Source organism: Nomascus leucogenys, chromosome 25, assembly GCF_006542625.1.
Source record: "Nomascus leucogenys isolate Asia chromosome 25, Asia_NLE_v1, whole genome shotgun sequence".
NCBI lineage: Eukaryota > Metazoa > Chordata > Mammalia > Primates > Hylobatidae > Nomascus > Nomascus leucogenys.
The window spans coordinates 22,527,405-22,546,336 of NC_044405.1; the positions used below are offsets into that span (position 1 = coordinate 22,527,405).

Here is an 18,932-nt window from a genome sequence, read left to right on the forward strand (position 1 = left end):
GTTCCTGCCTTAACTGATGACATGGTCTTGTGAAATTCCTTCTGGCTCACCCTGGCTCAAAAGCTCCCCTACTGAGCACCTTGTGACCCCCCACTCTGCCGGCCAGAGAACAACCCTCCTTTGACTGTTAATTTTCCTTTACCTACCCAAATCCTATGAAACGGCCCCACCCCTATCTCCCTTCGCTGACTCTCTTTTCGGACTCAGCCCGCCTGCACCCAGGTGATTAAAAACTTTATTGCTCACACAAAGCCTGTTTGGTGGTCTCTTCACACGGACGCGAGTGAAAGTCATATTTATATCCATAAAATCAGTTTATTAAATTACATAGCAATATACATCCCAAACCTTTTCTCAAAATTGTCATTAGCTTTTTAAATTCATTAAATATTTTTATCTCATTAAAAATGGTTTCTTCCTTTAAAATTTCCCAGAAAGTGTGGCCTCTGTTTTCTGCTACTCAGTTTAAACACATCATCAGGTATAATTAATAATGTCAGGTGAGCATAAAAGGAGATTATAAACCAGAAATGTATTTTCTGGGAACCAAGTTTCAAGTGACTCAGATAAGTTTTATTAATTTCACGGGTGAAGCCCCTGGATCAAGCAGTGCCTAAATTAGGCTTGTTTACCCTTGGCATTATGTCACCAAACACTGTTTCAGGATAATGGAAGTACATACAGCTTGGGAGGCCTTTGGCCTCAGCCTGTTTTGGCCAAGCCCATCCAGAATGAAAAGTACAAAAGGTGGCTAGTGTGTGTGCAAAGCAGCATGGCTTACTTTGAGGTCCTATTTGTGGGCCAACAAAACAGTGGCAGGATTTGAAGGAAGAAATGTATTGCAATAGTCCATATCCTTCGAACCACAAAGGGAGACTGAGGAAATGCTGGCTTCAGGCCAAAAAACCCTGGCTCAAAACAGCTTCCTCCAGTGGCTCAGAGGCAGACCAAGTTCATCAAGTCAAGGACCTTTTCCTGCTACCACTTTGCAGAGAGAGGCCTTCACCAGCCCGCCCTGCACGTGAGTCTCTGCCGTTCAGAACCTACCCAGTAACAACAGAAGCAAACATACATGTTTTCCCCTCATGTAACTTTGCATTTAAATATATTCTGGGAAACTGCTGGGCACAGTGGCTCACACCTGTAATCTCAGCACTTTGGGAGGCCAAGACAGGAGGATCACTTGAGTCTAGGAGTTCAAGACCAGCCTGGGCAACATAGGGAGACCCTGTCTACAAAGAATTTAAAAATTAGCTGAGTGTGGTGGCACTCACCTGTAGTCTCAGCTACTCAGGAGGCTGAGGGGAGGGATCGCTTGAGCCAGGGAGGTTGAGGCTGCCATGAGCTGTGATCCTGCCAGTGCGCTCAGCCTGGGCGACAGAGTTTGGAAAACTCTGTCTCTCTCTCTATGTATGTATATGTTCAGGGAAATGGCAGTGTGAGATTTTATGGCAGTTCTTGAGACTTCAGAAACACTTCAGCAGCAGCCAAATCCCATGAGATCAAGGAACACTTTTCCAGTTGCTTAAAAATTTTAAAGTTATAATGAAAAATGTAAAAAGAACTACAGAGGCTGGGTGTGGTGGCTCACACCTGTAATCCCAGCACTTTGGGAGGCCAAGGCGGGGGGATCATGAGGTCAGGAGTTCAAGACCAGCCTGGCCAAAACGGTGAAACCCCATCTCTACTAAAAATACAAAAATTAGCTGGGCACGGTGGCAGTCACCTGTAATCCCAACTACTCAGGAGGCTGAGGCAGGAGAGTCGCTTGAACTTGGGAGGTGGAGGTTGCAGTGAGCTGGGATCACGCCACTGCACTCCAGCCTGGACGACAGAGTGAGACTCCGTCTCAAAAACAAAACCAAAAAACTACAGAATAGAGTAGGGGTGGAGGGAAGTCATGCATTTCCAGTGGCTAGCACTTTGCGCTCTGCCTTGGCGAGTATCTGCAAACTTGCTGACCATCAAGTGTGCTTGCAGCCATCATGGATGTCAACTGGCCACAGACCCTTTGCTATGGGGAGTCAGAGAGGTTTCCTTTTGTCCCCATGATCCCACTCTCCAGTAAGCTCAAACTGCTGTCACAGTTGTTTTACTGTACCTAAAAAGGAACAGGTAAGGCAGGAGCCACAGTCAATGTTTTCTGTGAAACGGTCTTGGCAAATAGCATTAAGAAATCTTGTTGAATTTCAAAGAAAAGGTCTGATTAGAGGTGCCTGTTGGAAGCAGAAGCCTCAAGAAATGAGGAAGGAATGTTAATTTGAGGGTCTGTTTCATTTCTGATACAGAATAATCACAAAAACAAGTATATGCCACTGGCTGTAGCTCCCCTTAGGATTTGGATAACCAGCTGGATTTCCAGATGGCCACTCCCGTTTTCTGTGCTTCCCTCCTCCGGGCTATATCCTGCAGAGCTTCAGCGGGAAATTCTCCGTGATGAGGTGGTCAGGGTGAAGAAGCACCACGATGTTAACCTCAAATTCTAAGAAGAGAAGAGGGTGGGTTTATGCTCACTGTTACCAAGCAGCGAAACCACACACCACCACCACTGCAGTCGCAGTAAGCTCTAATGGCGAAGGGGCACCTGGTGCAGGTGGGTTTCATTGCTGTCCCCTCAGCGCCACCGCGACCTTTCAGCCAAACCAGTAGAGATGACTATGCTGATGTCTGACTACCTCTGTCAACTTTCTCTAAGTGAATTTTTGTCCTCTCATCTTGGAACATGAGTGATCAGGCTTCAGCAACTACACTTTCCCTGTCCCTTTGCTTTCCTAAAAAGGATATTCTAGAACCCTTTCAATTCATTTGTATTCCTTTGCCTTATTTTTACATTTCCTACGGTTCTTAATGAAATAGCAGACCGTGAACCAGCCCATAGCTGTCTGGGCCCATGTCCCCAATCCCCAGGTGAGAAACAGTCTTCAGAAGCAACAATTTCATTGTTGCTCCATTGGATACTATTCATCCATCACCTTTCAGCAAACAGGATTCCTTCTCCACCGACTCTTCAGCTGCTATGGGTGAGCCTTGTTGATCATAACAAAAGGGGTGTGTGTGAAGAGGAAGCACCTGACGACAAATAAGCACCATGTCCTTCCCCAGCGTGACGAGGGGTGGGAAGGGCACCGTATGGGCAGACGCCGAGCCCTGCCGAGCCCCACACTGTGGCGGCTCCACTGTGGAAGGGGCCTTGGAGTCAGTGCCCACCTGTGGCTGGGGTCTGCAGGACAACATCCCCATGTGGGAGTGTCCACCTCTGCCCGAACATCAGCCACAAGAAGAGTTGGCCACCAGCAGTGCCTGGCCTGTCCTTCCTCACTTTACTGTCACTACATTAGAGCCCTCTGGGCACGTCCTGCACCACTCCCTTCAATGGGTTCTCCACCCCTCTTGTGCCCCCCAGAAGGGTGGAGGGTGTGGCTGGAGTGGACAGAGAGGGATGCCCAGCAGGCATGATAGGGAGCTGGCGGGGGCTTTACAGCAGGAAAACAGCTGCACTGGAGCCGCCATGACACGCAGGCGCTGCTTACAGTCCGAGTGAGTCCAGTCTTGGGCCTGGCCGTGCATTTGAGGTCACCTGCACAGAGCTGGAGGGGAACACACAGAGGTGCTGCTCTTGATGCGGATGCAGTGCTCACTCCTCACTTCCAACCTAGAGGTCCCCGAGCCTCTCGGAATCACTGTCCCCTGCTACTGAGAAGGCTCGGTCCCTTCCTACTGGGTCTCTCTGTTCTACTTCTTTGTAGTGTGGAGTGATCTCCCAATTAACATGATTCTTATTAAGATGGAGGTACCTTTACAATATTTATAGGAAGAGTTAAAAACATGAAATGTTCATGATACAATGTTAAGGGAAAAAGGCAGAATATAAACGGGTGTCTGTGACCTGATTCAGATCCCATGGTTAAAATATGAACACACAGGTTCATGGAAACTCACTAGAGGCATCTAGGCCGCGGGGCCCAAGGCCTTCCTGCTGCTGAGAGCTCACTCTGGGGTTTTCACGGGTCCTGGACCTTCACACAGAGCCACTTTCTCAGTATCCACACCACCCCCTGCTCACGTGGTGCTCACTCACGTGAGTTTTCTTCACGGAGCTCAGCGTCACCTGCCCATGTCTACACTGATGTGGGTCTGTGTGTTTGCCCATGTGACAGTGGAAGTTCCACAAGCACCAGGACTGCCTGTGGGTGTGTCCCCTGTGCGGCACAGCGGCTCCTTAACAAGGTTTTGTTGAGCAGCTGAAGGGCAGCAGGCTCTGAGCTGTATGGCCTGTGGCAGGCCCTGGCACTGAGGGACCGAAGGGCGGCAGGCTCTGAGCTGTATGGCCTGTGGCAGGCCCTGGCACTGAGGGACCGAAGGGCGGCAGGCTCTGAGCTATGTGACCCACAGCAGGCCCTGGCACTGAGCGGCCCTTCCCATGGGCCCATGAGGGCTGGAGGCGAGTGCCACTTACCCACTTTGAAGTTGGTGGTCTCCAGTGTAGGGCAGGTGAACAGCCTAGGGAAGACCATGTAGATGGGGACAGACAGGCCCCTGCACACATCCCCGTCGGCGATCTGAATGTTCTGAATCTCCGTGGCGTCGCGGGCATAGCCTTCTGCACACCCTGGGGGAGGGAGGCCGCATCACGCGGTCAGGGCCAGCAGAGGCTGCGGGTCCACATCCGCACCAGCACCACCCCCCAGTCTGCTCCAAGAATCCTCCAGGGTCCCCTCCCCTGACTTTCCTCAGACATGCGGTTACTGCTAAGCACAGCCACACTCTTACTTTTGCTTCCCCGACATCCTCTCTTTTTTTAGAGTCAGGGTCATGATCTGCTCTGTTGCCCAGGCTGGAGTGCAATGGTGCGATCTCAGCTCACTGCAGCCTCAAACGATCCTCCCACCTCAGCCTCCTGAGTAGCTGGGATTACAGGGGTGCACCACTGTGCCCAGCCCCCCAGCATCCTCTTAACCATGGAACTTGAGGGTGGCAGTCGAGGGGGACAGGCAAGCGCAAAGCCTGGTGGCACGGCCCTCACCGCATGTCTCCACGCGCACCAGCTGCAGCTCCACGCTTCTGATAGCGGCTTCCGAGCTCTCCACCACCAGCTCTCCCGTAAGCGGCTGTGTGATGACACAGTTTGTTGAGTTGAGACGTCCTCGAAGGAGAAATTTGGGAAGGAAGGCTCTCTAAAACAAAATGAAAACAAATACATCAGAATGCAGGCAAGGGGGGAAAGTGCTCCATACTTTGGTGCAAATAAAACCTGGAAGCGAAGTTGGATAGTGGTCATGCAGTCCACCGGGACCGTCTCACAAAATGGGAAGAAAGGAGCAAAGTACTGATGTCTTGGACATTACCCGGCTGAATTATTCAACAACTCTCTACATATAGCACCTGACTGACACTCTGTGTACAGAGAGAATGACTCAGAGAACCATCCTAATTGCCTAGTCTCAGAGCTAGAAAGCTCCTTCCTACCAAGAAGTAAGAAACGAAAAAGTCTGAGGGAGTCGCCATATTGTTCAAGACAACCTGACACACACACAGTTAAAAAAAAAAAAAAAAAATCCTGGCCAGGCACAGCGGCTCAAGCCTGTAATCCCAGTGCTTTGGGAGGCAAAGGCAGGAGGATCACTTGAGGCCAGGAGTTCAAGAACAGCCTGTGTAACACAGCAAGACCCCATCTCTAAAAAATGTTTTAAAAATTAGCTGGGCAGGCTGGTGCACACCTGTAGTCTCAGTTACGTGGGAGGCAGAGGCAGGAGGACTGCTTGAGCCCAGGAGCTTGAGGCTCCAGTGAGCAATGATTACACCAGTGCACTCCTGTCCGGGTGACAAGAATGAGATGCTGTCTCTTAAAAAAAAAACATTCACAGATGTTCCCAATTGTACAATTTTTAAAACCCAAGACATTTATTTTATTTCACGGAAATTTAAAGAAAACTAGTTTCTTTGATGCTTGATGAGAAGCCTACAAACCTTTACTCTGCAGATAGGACACTGGCCAGGAAGGATTGATGATGGTCTAGAGCAGGGGTGTCCACTCTTTTGGCTTCCCTGGGCCATGTTGGAAGAAGAATTGTCTTGGGTCACGCATAAAATACATTAAAACTAATGATAGCTGATGAGTTAAAAAAAAATCACAGAAACAAAATCTCCTGTTTTAAGAAGGGTTATGAAATTGTGTTGGGTCACGCATAAAATACATTAAAACTAATGATAGCTGATGAGTTAAAAAAAAAATCACAGAAACAAAATCTCCTGTTTTAAGAAGGGTTATGAATTTGTGTTGGGTCACATTCAAAGCCATCCTGGCCTGTGGGCTGTGGGTTGAATGGGCTTGGTCTAGACAGAGACAATTTTTCTAGGAATCTTTACCTCTGGCTGGATCCCAGTTACTGAAAGGATCAGAGATTGGCATACTACTGTCCAACAGAAACATAATGCAAGCTGTGAGTGGAAGCCACATATATAATTTAGAATTTTCTAGTAGCCACATTAAAAAAGAAGGTGAAATTCACCAATATATCAAAAGTGTTATCACTTCCACATATAATCAACATCAAAAATATGAATGATGTTTTACATTCTCCTTTTCATCCTGAGTCTTTGAAATCTGGTCAGTATTTACACATCCAACTCAGCTACTTGGTCCAGCCATGTCTCCAGGGTCAATGGTGATGTGTGGCTGGTGGCCACCTGACCAGGCAGTGAAGCTCTGGACCTGAAAAGCCCAGGGCTCTGGACCTGGCAGTCAGCAAAGGTACAGACCTCTGAAAAGGTCTGCATTCAAGATGGAGCTTTTATTTATTTGTTTTTATTATGAACATTTTTAGAGACAGGGTCTTGCTTTGTTGCCCAGGCTGGAGTACATGGCTCACTGCAGCCTCACCTCCTGGGCTCAGGCAACCTTCCTGCCTAAGCCTCCCTAGCAGCTGGGACTACGATCGCATGCCACCACACCCAGCTAATTTTTACAGTTTTCTTTTGTAGAGACAGGTTTTCACTATGTTGCCCACGCTGGTCTTGAAATCCTGACCTTAAGTGATCCTCCTGCCCTGGCCTCCCAAAGTGGTGGGATTACAGGCATGAGCTACTATGCCTGACCGAGACAGAGTTTTAAAAATAACTAAGAGAAGCTATTTGTGTAGAAAAACAAAAAGCAGTAGCAGTACACATTAAAATTCTTTTAGGCGACTGATGAAAAAGGAAAGCTTTCAACATTCAGCTCAAGATACTGACTAAACAATCATTTTCCCTCTCCTCCCATTGACATGATATTAACATATACAAATAAAATAAACCTATACTATTTTGAGTCTGAGCTCCAGCCTAGTAGTTCCTATAAAGCTATCTTATATCCTTCCAATAAATCTCTTTTCTACTTACAAATGTACAAGATTTTCTACAATAAATCTCTTTTCTACTTAAAAAGCAAAACAAAAAATCACTAGTGGCATTTTGTGAATAAGCAATTTTATTTTATTTGCTTTATGTGTTATTTTCTTATTTTCCAACAATAAACCTGAATGGTTCTGTCAAAAGAAAAGTTCTTCATGTTTACAAATAAACCTGTGCCTAGAAAAGCCACAAGGAACGCCCTGTGGGGACCACCCCAGTGAAGTGTTTCTGTCCGACAGAAAGTGGACAGACAAGCCGGCTCCCGGGAGTTCGGGGCACCTGTCCTCCAGGTGGCAGGGGGAGCGGCGAGAGCGGGTGTGCTCGCAGGGCGTGTGGTCAGCCTGCCATCGGGCGAGGGCCTGCAAAGGGCAGCAGGCAGGTGTCACAGGTGAGCTCACCAGATGGGGGAAGCTGCCACAGGCTGGCACCACAGCTTCCTGCAAAGGGGATCTCCCACCTGGAAAAGCAGACTCGGGGCAAGGTAGGACAAGTGTCCCATGTCATTCATGGCCACAATGCAGACAGCGAGCCTCTGGACTCAGGAGACAAGCTGCCTACAAACACCCCGGCCACGTGCCACACCCAGGGCAGAGCGCCTCTGATGAGCGTGTGCTGAGGACCAAGAGAACAGGTTCTCACTTCGACTAAGGATACAGCCTCTACAACACCACCACACACATTAGATCCTCATTTATAAATGTAAACTGACAACCAAGGATCGATACACATTTAAAGAAAACAAAAGCAAGAAAAAGACACACACACTCGACAACGAGAACCAACCCCTGAGAAACAGAATCAATACAGGAAACGGAGATGAAAGGCCACTGCATCCGTAATGGAAGTAGCAGCTATCCTGAAGAAGAAACGGTGTCTAGAAATGAATCACATTACTGCTGAGGTCAGCGCTTCTGCAGACAGGCGACAGAGGTGGGAGACGGGAGTCTGAGTGGCCCACTGGGCTCGCGTGCCCTCAGAGCCCGGAGAAGGGAGACGTGCAGAACAGACAGAGGAGTGGCCTTTGCTCCCTCACCTGTCTGAAAGGCTCCCCACAACACATATCCAGCCTCTGAGGGATGAGGCCAGTGACCTCCCAGGGCCCAGGCCTCCCAGCTTGTCCTTAACTTGATCCTAGTCAGTGTGGTCCAGACAGCAGAATAAAGAATTAGAGGAAGGACAAAAAGTTACATCCAGGAGGAACTACAGGACTCCACTGTTGAGGAGAAATGCACGGCAGAGGATGAGAGGGCAAGATCAGGGAGGCCGGGGCCAGGCAGTTTTGGACGGGCCCAAATTCACCGTGCAGCTCGAGGGACCAGCTGAGGCTCCACCAGGGGCTGCCACTGACAGCCAGACAGCCCCGTCCTGACGCAGGAGGCGGGAGAGCTCGGCTGGCACTGCCCAGGCATCTGTGTCCTCACTATACCTGCCCTGGCCGTGAGGCGTCCACCACGGAGGGCACTGTGGAATCTTTAAAAAGCATGTTGCTGCCCGGCCTCTGTCAGGTGGGAATGCTGGGGAAGAACTGCAAACTAAACATCCATGGAGGATGACAACAGGCCAGGGGGCCAGGTGCAGGCCCTGGCTAACCATGAGAAATGAAGGGACGTGGCCGTGTCATGGGCAGCGGGGGGTCTTGGGGGCCCATGATCCAGTAAAACTGAGGGAAAATGGTGAGATTAATAGACATGGACCCTCCCTGAGGACCTTTTGAAAAGCAGTCCTCTTCTAAGCTGCTCTACTGAGCTTAAAAAGGAAATCCAATTGAAAATACTGAGTGATTTGGGTACAAACAATCAGGAATCTCTGCTGGCTGATGACGTGATTTCCAAGTAAAGACCACCCGGGCAATAGCTAGTCCGTGGGGTCTGGCTGCTGGGAAGATACCCACAGCATTCGCCTGTGCAGGATGTCTTACCTCTTTGACGTTCTGTAAGGTTTCAGGTGTAATCGTGAAGTCCACGGGACTCGGAGTAAACTTCCCCTTCTGAGGCTAAAACGAGAGGTGAAACCGATATCAGTAGGTGAAGGCCAAGAGTTCTGCAGGTCAAATAGCTTTTCCCTTTCAAAAATAAACCAGCGGCAGCCTGGTGATGCAGGAAGGACGGGGGACTGAGAGGACCGTGCCTGGGTCCTGAACACCGTTCTGTCAAATTTCCCCATCTCGCTGAAACTCAGTTTCCTCATCTGTAAAATGAGGGGAGAGATGTCTTCATCTCCAACGTGCCTTTCAGATTCAGAATTTTAAAATCAGATCTAAGAAACAGAACAGTGTTATTGGCAGGTACTTATTTGAAACCTCTCAGCACAGTGACCCCCGCCAAAGGGCCTTCACACCTCCCAGATGGTCCCACTTCACAGACGAGGAAAGTAGGGCAGAGAGCTCAGTGACCTGCTCAGCTCAGTGGTAGAGCTGGGAGGCTGAGCATCAAACCCAGGAGGTCAGGCTGCTATTAGCCTCTGAGCTACAGAGCTGTCTACCTGAAGAATCATACTATAAATGTTACCAAAACAGCAGTACAGTGATCACCTCCACGTTACATAATTTCAGAATCTACAGATACAGCCGAGCTTCATGAGAGCCTGCCTGGCATCTTTTATCCAGGGGCTGGGATGCCAAGGGCCAGTCTACCACCCAGAGAGCCAGGGGGAGGAAAGGTCCTGCCCGATGTGCCGACATGGAGTCCCTCTGGCCTGCGGCCTCAGCTGGGGGACTCTGGGCCAAGGACAATGATGCACGCGTGATGCGCATGCCACTGACTGTCTCTGACCCAGGAGTCTTGTGTCTTCTGCCAGCACCCATGAAACGGTAAGAGGCTAAATGATTAGCTTGTAAATAGGGTAAAATCTCAGACCCCATGGGAGATTCCTATCATTAAGCACCGGAGTCCCCGAGTGAAGCTTACAGCGGAGTGAACGATAAATTCACAGGTCTTTGTCAAGTCCTTGGCCAACAGAGACCGCTTCATGTCACAGCGCAGTGTATACTAAAGGGAAGAGTTGGAGGAAAAAAGTTCATTTTAGTGGGATTTGCTTTCATCTTGGAATTATATTCAGAGAGACAAGTCAGTCAACATATTTTAGGGAAACGTTGTACCATCAGTGCATTATAGAAAATTAACATACATAGTATAATACATAATAGGATAGTTAATGTTCAAAATAAAGGCATTTCTGTTTTAAAAATGAACCAGTTTAAGGTTATTCTTCACTCTGTTTGCACAGCTGTCCTGCAGTTGGACCCACTGGCAAACAGGTGCATGGTCCCACCTGCTACAGCAGGGAGCAGGCCAGCGAGACAGAAAGGGCAGTGCGCTCAGGAGCAGAGGCCAGGCCAGATCCTGTTGTTGTCTGCCTTACTGTGTGAGCCCAGACAGATAACACAACTTGTCTGAGCTTCTGCTTCCCTTCTGTAGAATGGGGCTCTTAAGACCCACCTGCAGCGAGACTCCAGTGAGATCATGTGTGACAAGCACTTGGCACAGGGCTGGCACACAGCAATGCTGGAAAACAGCAGCTACTTTGCAAGTGGGATTAGAAAATCCATGCAGTGAGGACTGCAACCCTGGGACAGCACCCAGCATGTCACAACCCTTCCTTGCTGGGCACTCACTCTGAGTGCATAGCACTGCCCTGGGCACCAGGGCCAAGCTCAAGGTCACAGCTGGTTCTCAGGGAACTTCTAGTTTACTGAATATGCAGTAACCCACACATCCATCAACCAACTTCCACAAGGGTCAACTCATGGCTAATCTTATTTATTGAGACATCTGAGGTCTCTCTCCATCTGCCAACACACAGATGTAGCCTGCACCTCAAAGAAAAAGTGGGTTGGAAAAAAAAAAGTGGGTTGGAAAACAATGCAGCATCGCACTTGCACACTTGCTTTTTTAAGTGGCAGAGCCGCGTTCCATTTCTCTGCTGTCCCTAGGTTAATTTTCTGAGCTGTTTGCTACCGTGGTGCCCACTGCAAGGTGAGCTCTATTCCCCCAAGGGGGAGCCCCACTGCAGAGCTGGTACTGAGCTTAAAGCAGGCTTTGAACGGGGACTGTTGCTTCAAATCCCTGTCCGTGAGCTGAGAGACTATTTAAAAATGTAATTCTACAGCAGGACCACTGTTGTAATGCCAGTCTTTAAAAAAAAAAAATCACATAATCCACGTTTAATAAAGTTAGTTGTTGTTTTAATCATCCAGGAAAAACTTCAGAATTATGTCAAAAATTATTTTCATAACTGGGACTCTATGCATAACTGAATCTTCCAAGAAGCTATATTCGCATGAACAACCTGTCCACATGAAATAAGAAGCTACTATATATTTAGGTACTACTGGGAGAGTAAAACATTGTTTAAAAGAATCATCCCTTGTCTGCAAGGATCTTTATGTGGAATATATATACTATATATATATTCTTTTTTTGTTTTTTAATACGGAGTCTCACTCTGTCGCCCAGGCTGAAGTGCGGTGGCGTGATCTCGGTTCACTGCAACCTCCACCTCCTGGTTTCAAGTGATTCTCTTGCCTCAGCCTCCCGAGTAGCTGGGATTACAGGGGCGCGCCACCATGGCTGGCTAATTTTTTTTTTTTTTTTTGAGACGGAGTTTCACTCTTGTTGCTCAGGCTGGAGTGCAATGGCGTGATCTCAGCTCACTGCAAACTCTGCCTCTGGGTTCAAGCAATTCTCCTGCCTCAGCCTCCTGAGTAGCTGAGATTATAGACACCCACCACAATGCCCAGCTAATTTTTGTATTTTAGTAGAGATGGGGTTTCACCACGTTGGTCAGGCTGGTCTTGACCTCAGGTAATCCACATGCCTTGGCCTTCCAAAGTGCTGGGATAACAGGTGTGAGCCACTGTGCCTGGCCTAATTTTTGTATTTTTAGTAGAGATGGGGTTTCACCATGTTGGCCGGGCTGGTCTTGAACTCCTGACCTTAGGTGATCTGCCCACCTCGGCCTCCCAAACTGCTGGGATTACAGGTGTGAGCCACAGTGCCCAGGCCTGTCCATAGTTTTAAAGTAGACTTCTATAGAAGGAACTTTTAACTTTGAAAAGGGATGACTAGGATCTCTATAAATTAGTGCTGAATATACAATTTCAGCAGACATATTTTATGTTATAGTATAAACTCTTGCTAGCACAGCTACAAGAGTAAAGCAAGAGTAGAACAAACCTAATAAAACTTGCCTACAATTTAAATTATTGTAAAAAGAAGAAGTAGATGCACGAAGGGCAACTACGGAAGACTCTGATGATGGTATGAAGTATCTAATAACAAAGACAAACATGAACGCAACATGACTGAGAAGAATGTCAAGCCCTTCATCTAAAAAACGACAAGCAAACCAAGCCTCTGGAGTCAGGAATATAATACTGGCATTTTATACATATACATATATATGTGTATATGTGTATATATATATATTTTTTTTTTTTAATTAAAAAATTTTTTTCTTAAGAGATGAGGTATTGCTATGTTGCCCAGGCTGGACTTGAACTTCTGGACTCAAGTGATTCTCCTACCTCAGCCTCCCAAGTGGCTGGGTTTACAGGTGCATGCCGCTGCACCCAGCATGTCTATATCTTTTAGATCCTTTATTCTGCTTTATGATTTTTACCATTTTACATTGTTACAACACAATTCAATTTCTAAATGAAAAATTTCTTGGCACATCATTTAAGAAAGATGATATTAGGGTTTAGCAACAAAAATTTCTATCCAAAGAAATGTGCCTATGTTAACCTTTAGAGTAAGTGCAGTAAGCAGTGGGGGCCGAGGAGTACTGGTCTGGACCCGCAGGCTGAGGCTGGCCTGTGTGACCACAGGAAGTCACTGCCGTCTCTGGGCGGCACTTGCTCTACTATAAAACTGTAAGAAAAAGACCTGCCAAATAATGGCGTGAATGAATGAATGGATGGATGGATGAAGACAGATTTAAAAAAACATAATCTTAGTTTCTCTTATTTTCTCAAAAGAAGCAAAGACAAATTTTGATATGAATCAACAATTAATCGATACTTGAGAATTTTTACAAATTCTGATAGGTGTGCAAATGTTAACTGTAATTATAGAGACGAATGTTCTTAGTTTTTGGAGATGCGCAATGAGGTATTTTGAGATGAAGTATCAAGACTCTGAAACTAACTTTAAAATGATTCAGAAAAAAATCTAATTTTTAGGTGAACAAAGATGGCAAAATACTATTAAGTGCTGAATGACAATAAGTGTGAATAAGCTCATGGAAATCAGAGGTTAAGCTAAGAAATCTCTTCATTGTTAGAAATCGGTGAGATAGTTGGGGAGGTACTGAATTCCAAATTGTAGTACTCTGAGGTTAACCCTCAAATGGTAAAATCTGATGACAAAAAGACGAGGGTAGGGGCAATTATTCCCTTTACTAAAGAACTGACCATCTGTTAACTCTCCTACTATATTTTAAGTAGCCTCCAATTTACACACAGCTCTGCAGGAACACAAGCACACAAGCTTTTTGTTTGGTTTTGTTTTGTAGAGATGAGATCTTGCTTTGTTGCCCAGGCTGGTCTTGAACTCCTGGGTTCAAGCAATCCTCCTGCCGTGGCCTCCCAAAGTGCTGGGATTACAAGCGTGAGCCACTGTGCCTGGCCAGCACACACGTTTTCTATGTATATCTGAACATCTGTCTTGGCAACATGTGGAAAACGATGAGGTTTCCAATTTGACTTTAAACAAATTCATCTTCTTTTGGTAAGTCTTGATAAATGCAGGAGTTAACAAACATGATCACTGAAAAGGTGATCTTATTCCAGTTTCTAATGAACATATTCTTATATTTTTAAATAAACCATATTAAAGAACTACCGTGTGGATAAAGCAAGTCGATACTGATTCTGGGTAGATAATAAAAATAATTTTCAAAATGAAATGTTCAAGATATCTTCAGTATTGCCAAAAAGGCATTTTTCATTCAGTTTCTTTCAGGGTGGAAATAGTCCCAACCTAGAAAGCTGATCAGAAGACTCCTGCCCACATACCAGCAATTGGTATCTGTATGGCTACGTAAGCAGCTTCCTCTGAATCCAGGTACTACTCAGTCATCACCGCTGCTTCCTTGGGGCTGTCCAGAGCCTTTGGTGCTAACAATAAAGGACTAGAAACACTTTTTTTCTTCACAGAAAGATGTACGTCATACTACATGTGATTCTTCTGGACAGATCTCTTAGGCAATTCATAAAACTCCCATACAGATGAATCTTTAAACACTCACAGGGGTTTGGGGGGCTTTTATTTTAAAGGTTCTATTATTTTCAGCAGGATAATGTATCTACTAAGGCCAAATTATTAACCAAAACTTAATAAATAAATAAAAAAATTCCTGACTTTCATCCCTCTTGCATATAAGACTGAAGAGTTTTGTCTCATCCAGCAAGGGAAGTGCTGCGAGGCTGCTATCACAAAAGTATCTTTCTTTCTGGTGAATAAAGGAAAGGCTCTCTCACCCCGCGTGGACTCCACACTGCTCCTGAGACAACAATAGCAGACTGTCAAAGACGTCCTTAGCCAGCAGAGGTAGACAGGAAGTCATAATCCACTTCCCCTCATTGACAAGGTTTGTTCAGTAAAGAATACCAGCCTATGTCAAAGTAGTAGCCTTTGGGTGTTAAACAAAGAGATACTTGTAAGTATAAAATAGACAAGTTAATGCTAGTGCCAGAAAGAAGTTAGGGCATATCTGTTACCAGACAATAAAAGCATCCCTTACAATGTGAGGTGGCCTGAAAAGAGCCCAGAAGAAACAGAGGGAAAAGAAGTGACAGCACGAGTGCCTTGAAGCTCCCATCAGAAATAACGGCCATACATCAAATGCATTTATCAGGGAAAAATGAGAAATTAACGTCGAATATACATGTGAGGTCTCAGCAATAAACGCAGTATTAAATTCTTGGGCCCGTCTACTAACGTTGAGAGAAAGACCACACCGTTTTTCAGAAGAAAACTTGTGAAGTCAGTCACGTGGGACTAGGAAGCTCTCACCTGAATGTTGACAAACACGCCATGATATGTCTCATACAGAACTTTGTTACCCTTCACGTGCAGAGGAAATTCAAAAGGGATTTCTGTTTTGCCGCTGGGAAATTTCCCGGGCTTCACCATTTCTATGGTGCTGTTGATAATCTGGATAGGCTGTAAACAAAAATCAGTTCAGTCCATCAGCATGCACTTGGAGATGTCCTTTCCAATTACTAATAACCTTCTGAAGGACACAGCACCCTGACCCCCTGGAGGCCACTGTCCTGCTGTCTTGGGCAGCTCTGCGCTGGGTCTGGAGATGAACAGTGACTTGGCTCTTTTTTTTAAGACTCTGGCACAATAATGATTCATTTACAACATGAGACACATAGGTGCCTGAGACACATGGGAACTGAACTGATATATCCCTTTCTCCTCCCCAGGTATCTCATTTAACTGTTTTAACAACCCCCATCTTCAGGATCAAGAAGCAGACCCAGCACAGTGAGGCTGCCTGGCTAACAGAGTTGATGTGTGAACCCATGGCTCCCCCTCACCGAGCCCCGTGCTCTTCCGGGCAGCGCTGCCTCTGCTCCTGACAGCCCACCAGCTTCCTCAGCGCCTTCCTGCTGCAGCCGCTTGGGGAGAGCAGGCCTTTCCTCCAGCCCTATGGCCTGCACAGACCTCCTCAGCTGGGCCTCCAAGGAAGCGCAGGAGGGTACTAACATTTGGAACCTGCCTTCAAGGCATGTATTCATGCTTTTTAAGCATTTATAGTTTAACATCATGGCTCTGAGAAGACCCATGACTTAGGAAGTGAATCTCTTAAGTACTAATGGATTAAAATAAAATTGTAGAAAACATAGGAAGCCCCTAAATCTGAACACTGTGAATGCACCTTTCTCTGTATTCATTCTTTTCCTCACAAAACTTAAAGCGTTAATATGTCCTTCAGGAAAAGGAAACTATAAGAATAGAGAAAGAGTTTACATTCTGGAACACAAAACTCTACCCTAAATGACAAAAAGAACAGTTACTTGCTTTATTTTCATCTTACCTTAGTGTCAAATCAACGGTAGCATAGACACAGCTAATAAAATAGCAGTTTTGATTTTGGGAGGCATGTAACATAAGCCACAGGCACAACTTTTCAGAAGAGCTGTGATCTTTTTTTTTTTTTGGAGATGGAGTTTTGCTCTTATTGCCCCAGCTAGAGTGCAATGGCGCCATCTCAGCTCACTGCAACCTCCGCCTCCTGGGTTCAAGCGATTCTCCTGCCTCAGCCTCCCAAGTAGCTGGGGCACACGCCATCGCACCCGGCTAATTTTTTGTATTTTTAGTAGAAACGGGGTTTTACCATGTTAGCCAGGCTGGTCTCAAACTCCTGACCTCAGGTGATCTGTCCGCCTCGGCCTCCCAAAGTGCTGGGATTACAGGTGTGAGCCACTGCACCCGGCTGTGATCTTTTTAATGGCTGAAATTAATACATTTATAGTTCTCCTAATCCTATTTATCAAATGGGAATAAATATAAGCAGACTTTCAATAACGGGATATACGTAGAAACAAAGTATCTCCATTTTCGCAGGTTGATTAGTAAATATCAGAAGTATAACTACTACCATCCCTTGCAAAATAACAACAGATAACAATAAAGGCACACAGCAAGTGAAACCTACCATAAACATGTCTTTTTTTTTTTTTTGAGACGGAGTCTCGCTCTGTCGCCCAGGCTGGAGTGCAGTGGCGCAGTCTCGGCTCACTACAAGCTCCGCCTTCCAGGTTCACGCCATTCTCCTGCCTCAGCCTCTCCGAGTAGCTGGGACTACAGGCGCCCGCCACCACGCCCGGCTAATTTTTTTTTTTTTTGTATTTTTAGTAGAGACAGGGTTTCACTGTGGTCTCGATCTCCTGACCTCGTGATCCGCCCGCCTCAGCCTCCCAAAGTGCTGGGATTACAAGCGTGAGCCACTGCGCCCGGCCAACATGTCTTTTTTAAGAGACATGGTGTCTTGCCCTGTTGCTGAGGCTGGAGTAGAGTGCTGTGATCATAGCTCACTGCAGCCTTGAACTCCTGGGCTCAAGGGATCCTCTTGCCTCAGCCTCCTGAGTAGCTGGGACTACAGGCACGCACCACCACACCTGGCTAATTTTAAAAGTTTATTTATAGAGATGGGGTCTTGCTAAGTTGCCCAGGCTACTCTCAAACTCCTGGGCTCAAGCGATCCTCCTGCCTTGGCCTCCCAAATTACTGGGATTACAGGCCTGAGCCACTGTGCCCAGCCCAACATTTCAATATTGAACTAAAAACTTGCAATCTAAGCATTCTTTCTTACCTTAACAGAATTATAAAAAGCTTCAAACACACCCACACTTTTGGCACTGAGCTGGAGGTTTACAGTTCCTTCCATGGTCAAAGACACTCCCTGGTGTTGGACTGAATCCTTACTCGATATGACCACCACGCCAGAGAGCACTTCCTGGGAGAGAAAAGACAGCCACCAATCAAATGAGCATGCTTCCTCCATTCTACCTTGTTTATTAGCAAAAGCAGGTCTCCTTCATCATCAATTTGTTTAAAGATCCAGACATTCACTGAGACACCTGGATACCAGGGTGGAGAAGGCCCAGGTCCTGGTAGGGGACAGATGCCCACTGATAATGACGTGGCAGCCTGGACACACCTGATGGGGAGCACCAGGGTGTGGGGATGAGAAACCTCGTCCCGTCACTGCCTCTCAGACACGTCTTCATTCCTGGTTGGGGAATCTCAACAGATGTCTGAGTTCAAGAGTGCAAAGAGAAGGGCCAGGGCAATAAGTTCCCAGTGATATCACACATGGGCATGGATGAGGTCCCTTCAAAAGGAACACAAGAAAATAAAACCCTGTTCGTTAGGCTCTTTCTCAATAGCGCTGACTAAAATGACAGCACATCTGAAAATGCATGAGTAATTTAACACAATGGTTAGCCTGGTGTCCTTTCTGCCCAGAAATGCCTACTGTGAGCAAGACTGGAGGTTATTGGTGCCATCCACGAGGCAGCAGCATGCCACTTTCCAGAAGGACTGCCCTGTCCCTGTGGTTCCTGCTCACACCAGGAGGCATCGGAGCCTCGATTCCCTTGGTTCACACATCATTGAGAGGCTTCACAACAGATTATCTATGCATTTATCTGAAGATAATTACTGAGTAATAGATTACGGATAGTAACTACATTCGCTACTGGAGAGCAGTTTCTTCCTGTCACCATAGAACTGGATAGTCGCAATCTGTTACAGGGGCTTGAGTGGAAGAGGAAGTTGAGGGGATGAAATAGCATCAAGCAGAACAGAAAGACTGAATCCACAATCCACACAGAACAACACGTCTCAGGCTGGGCGTGATGGCTCATGCCTGCAGTCCCAGCACTTTCAGAGGCCAAGGTGGACAGGTTGCTTGAGCCTAGGAGTTTGAGACCAGCCTGGGTAACATAGCGAGACTCTATCTTTACAAATAGTAAGAAAAAAAATTAGCTGAGTGTGGTGGCACCCACCTGTGGTCCCAGCTACTGG

At 46.7% G+C, this 18,932-nt stretch overlaps 1 protein-coding gene across 3 annotated transcripts in view; it reads right to left on the bottom strand.

Moving 5' to 3' along the window:
- Window positions 1–293: 293 nt before the first annotated feature.
- The window catches only part of VPS26C (VPS26 endosomal protein sorting factor C), a 45,993-nt gene continuing 27,354 nt past the window's right edge, over window positions 294–18,932 (bottom strand). The window contains exons 2-8 of one of the 3 annotated variants that reach the window (XM_030806177.1): window positions 17,716–17,859; window positions 15,405–15,554; window positions 10,296–10,376; window positions 9,308–9,382; window positions 5,024–5,174; window positions 4,457–4,609; window positions 294–2,482 (exon numbers count right to left, since the gene is read on the bottom strand). In XM_030806177.1, the coding sequence (XP_030662037.1) occupies window positions 2,400–2,482; window positions 4,457–4,609; window positions 5,024–5,174; window positions 9,308–9,382; window positions 10,296–10,376; window positions 15,405–15,554; window positions 17,716–17,859 (837 nt within the window). In that variant the 3' untranslated portion in view covers window positions 294–2,399. The remainder of the gene's footprint in view (window positions 2,483–4,456; window positions 4,610–5,023; window positions 5,175–9,307; window positions 9,383–10,295; window positions 10,377–15,404; window positions 15,555–17,715; window positions 17,860–18,932) is intronic. The other 2 variants (XM_030806179.1, XM_012501848.2) reach the window with 2 other exon arrangements.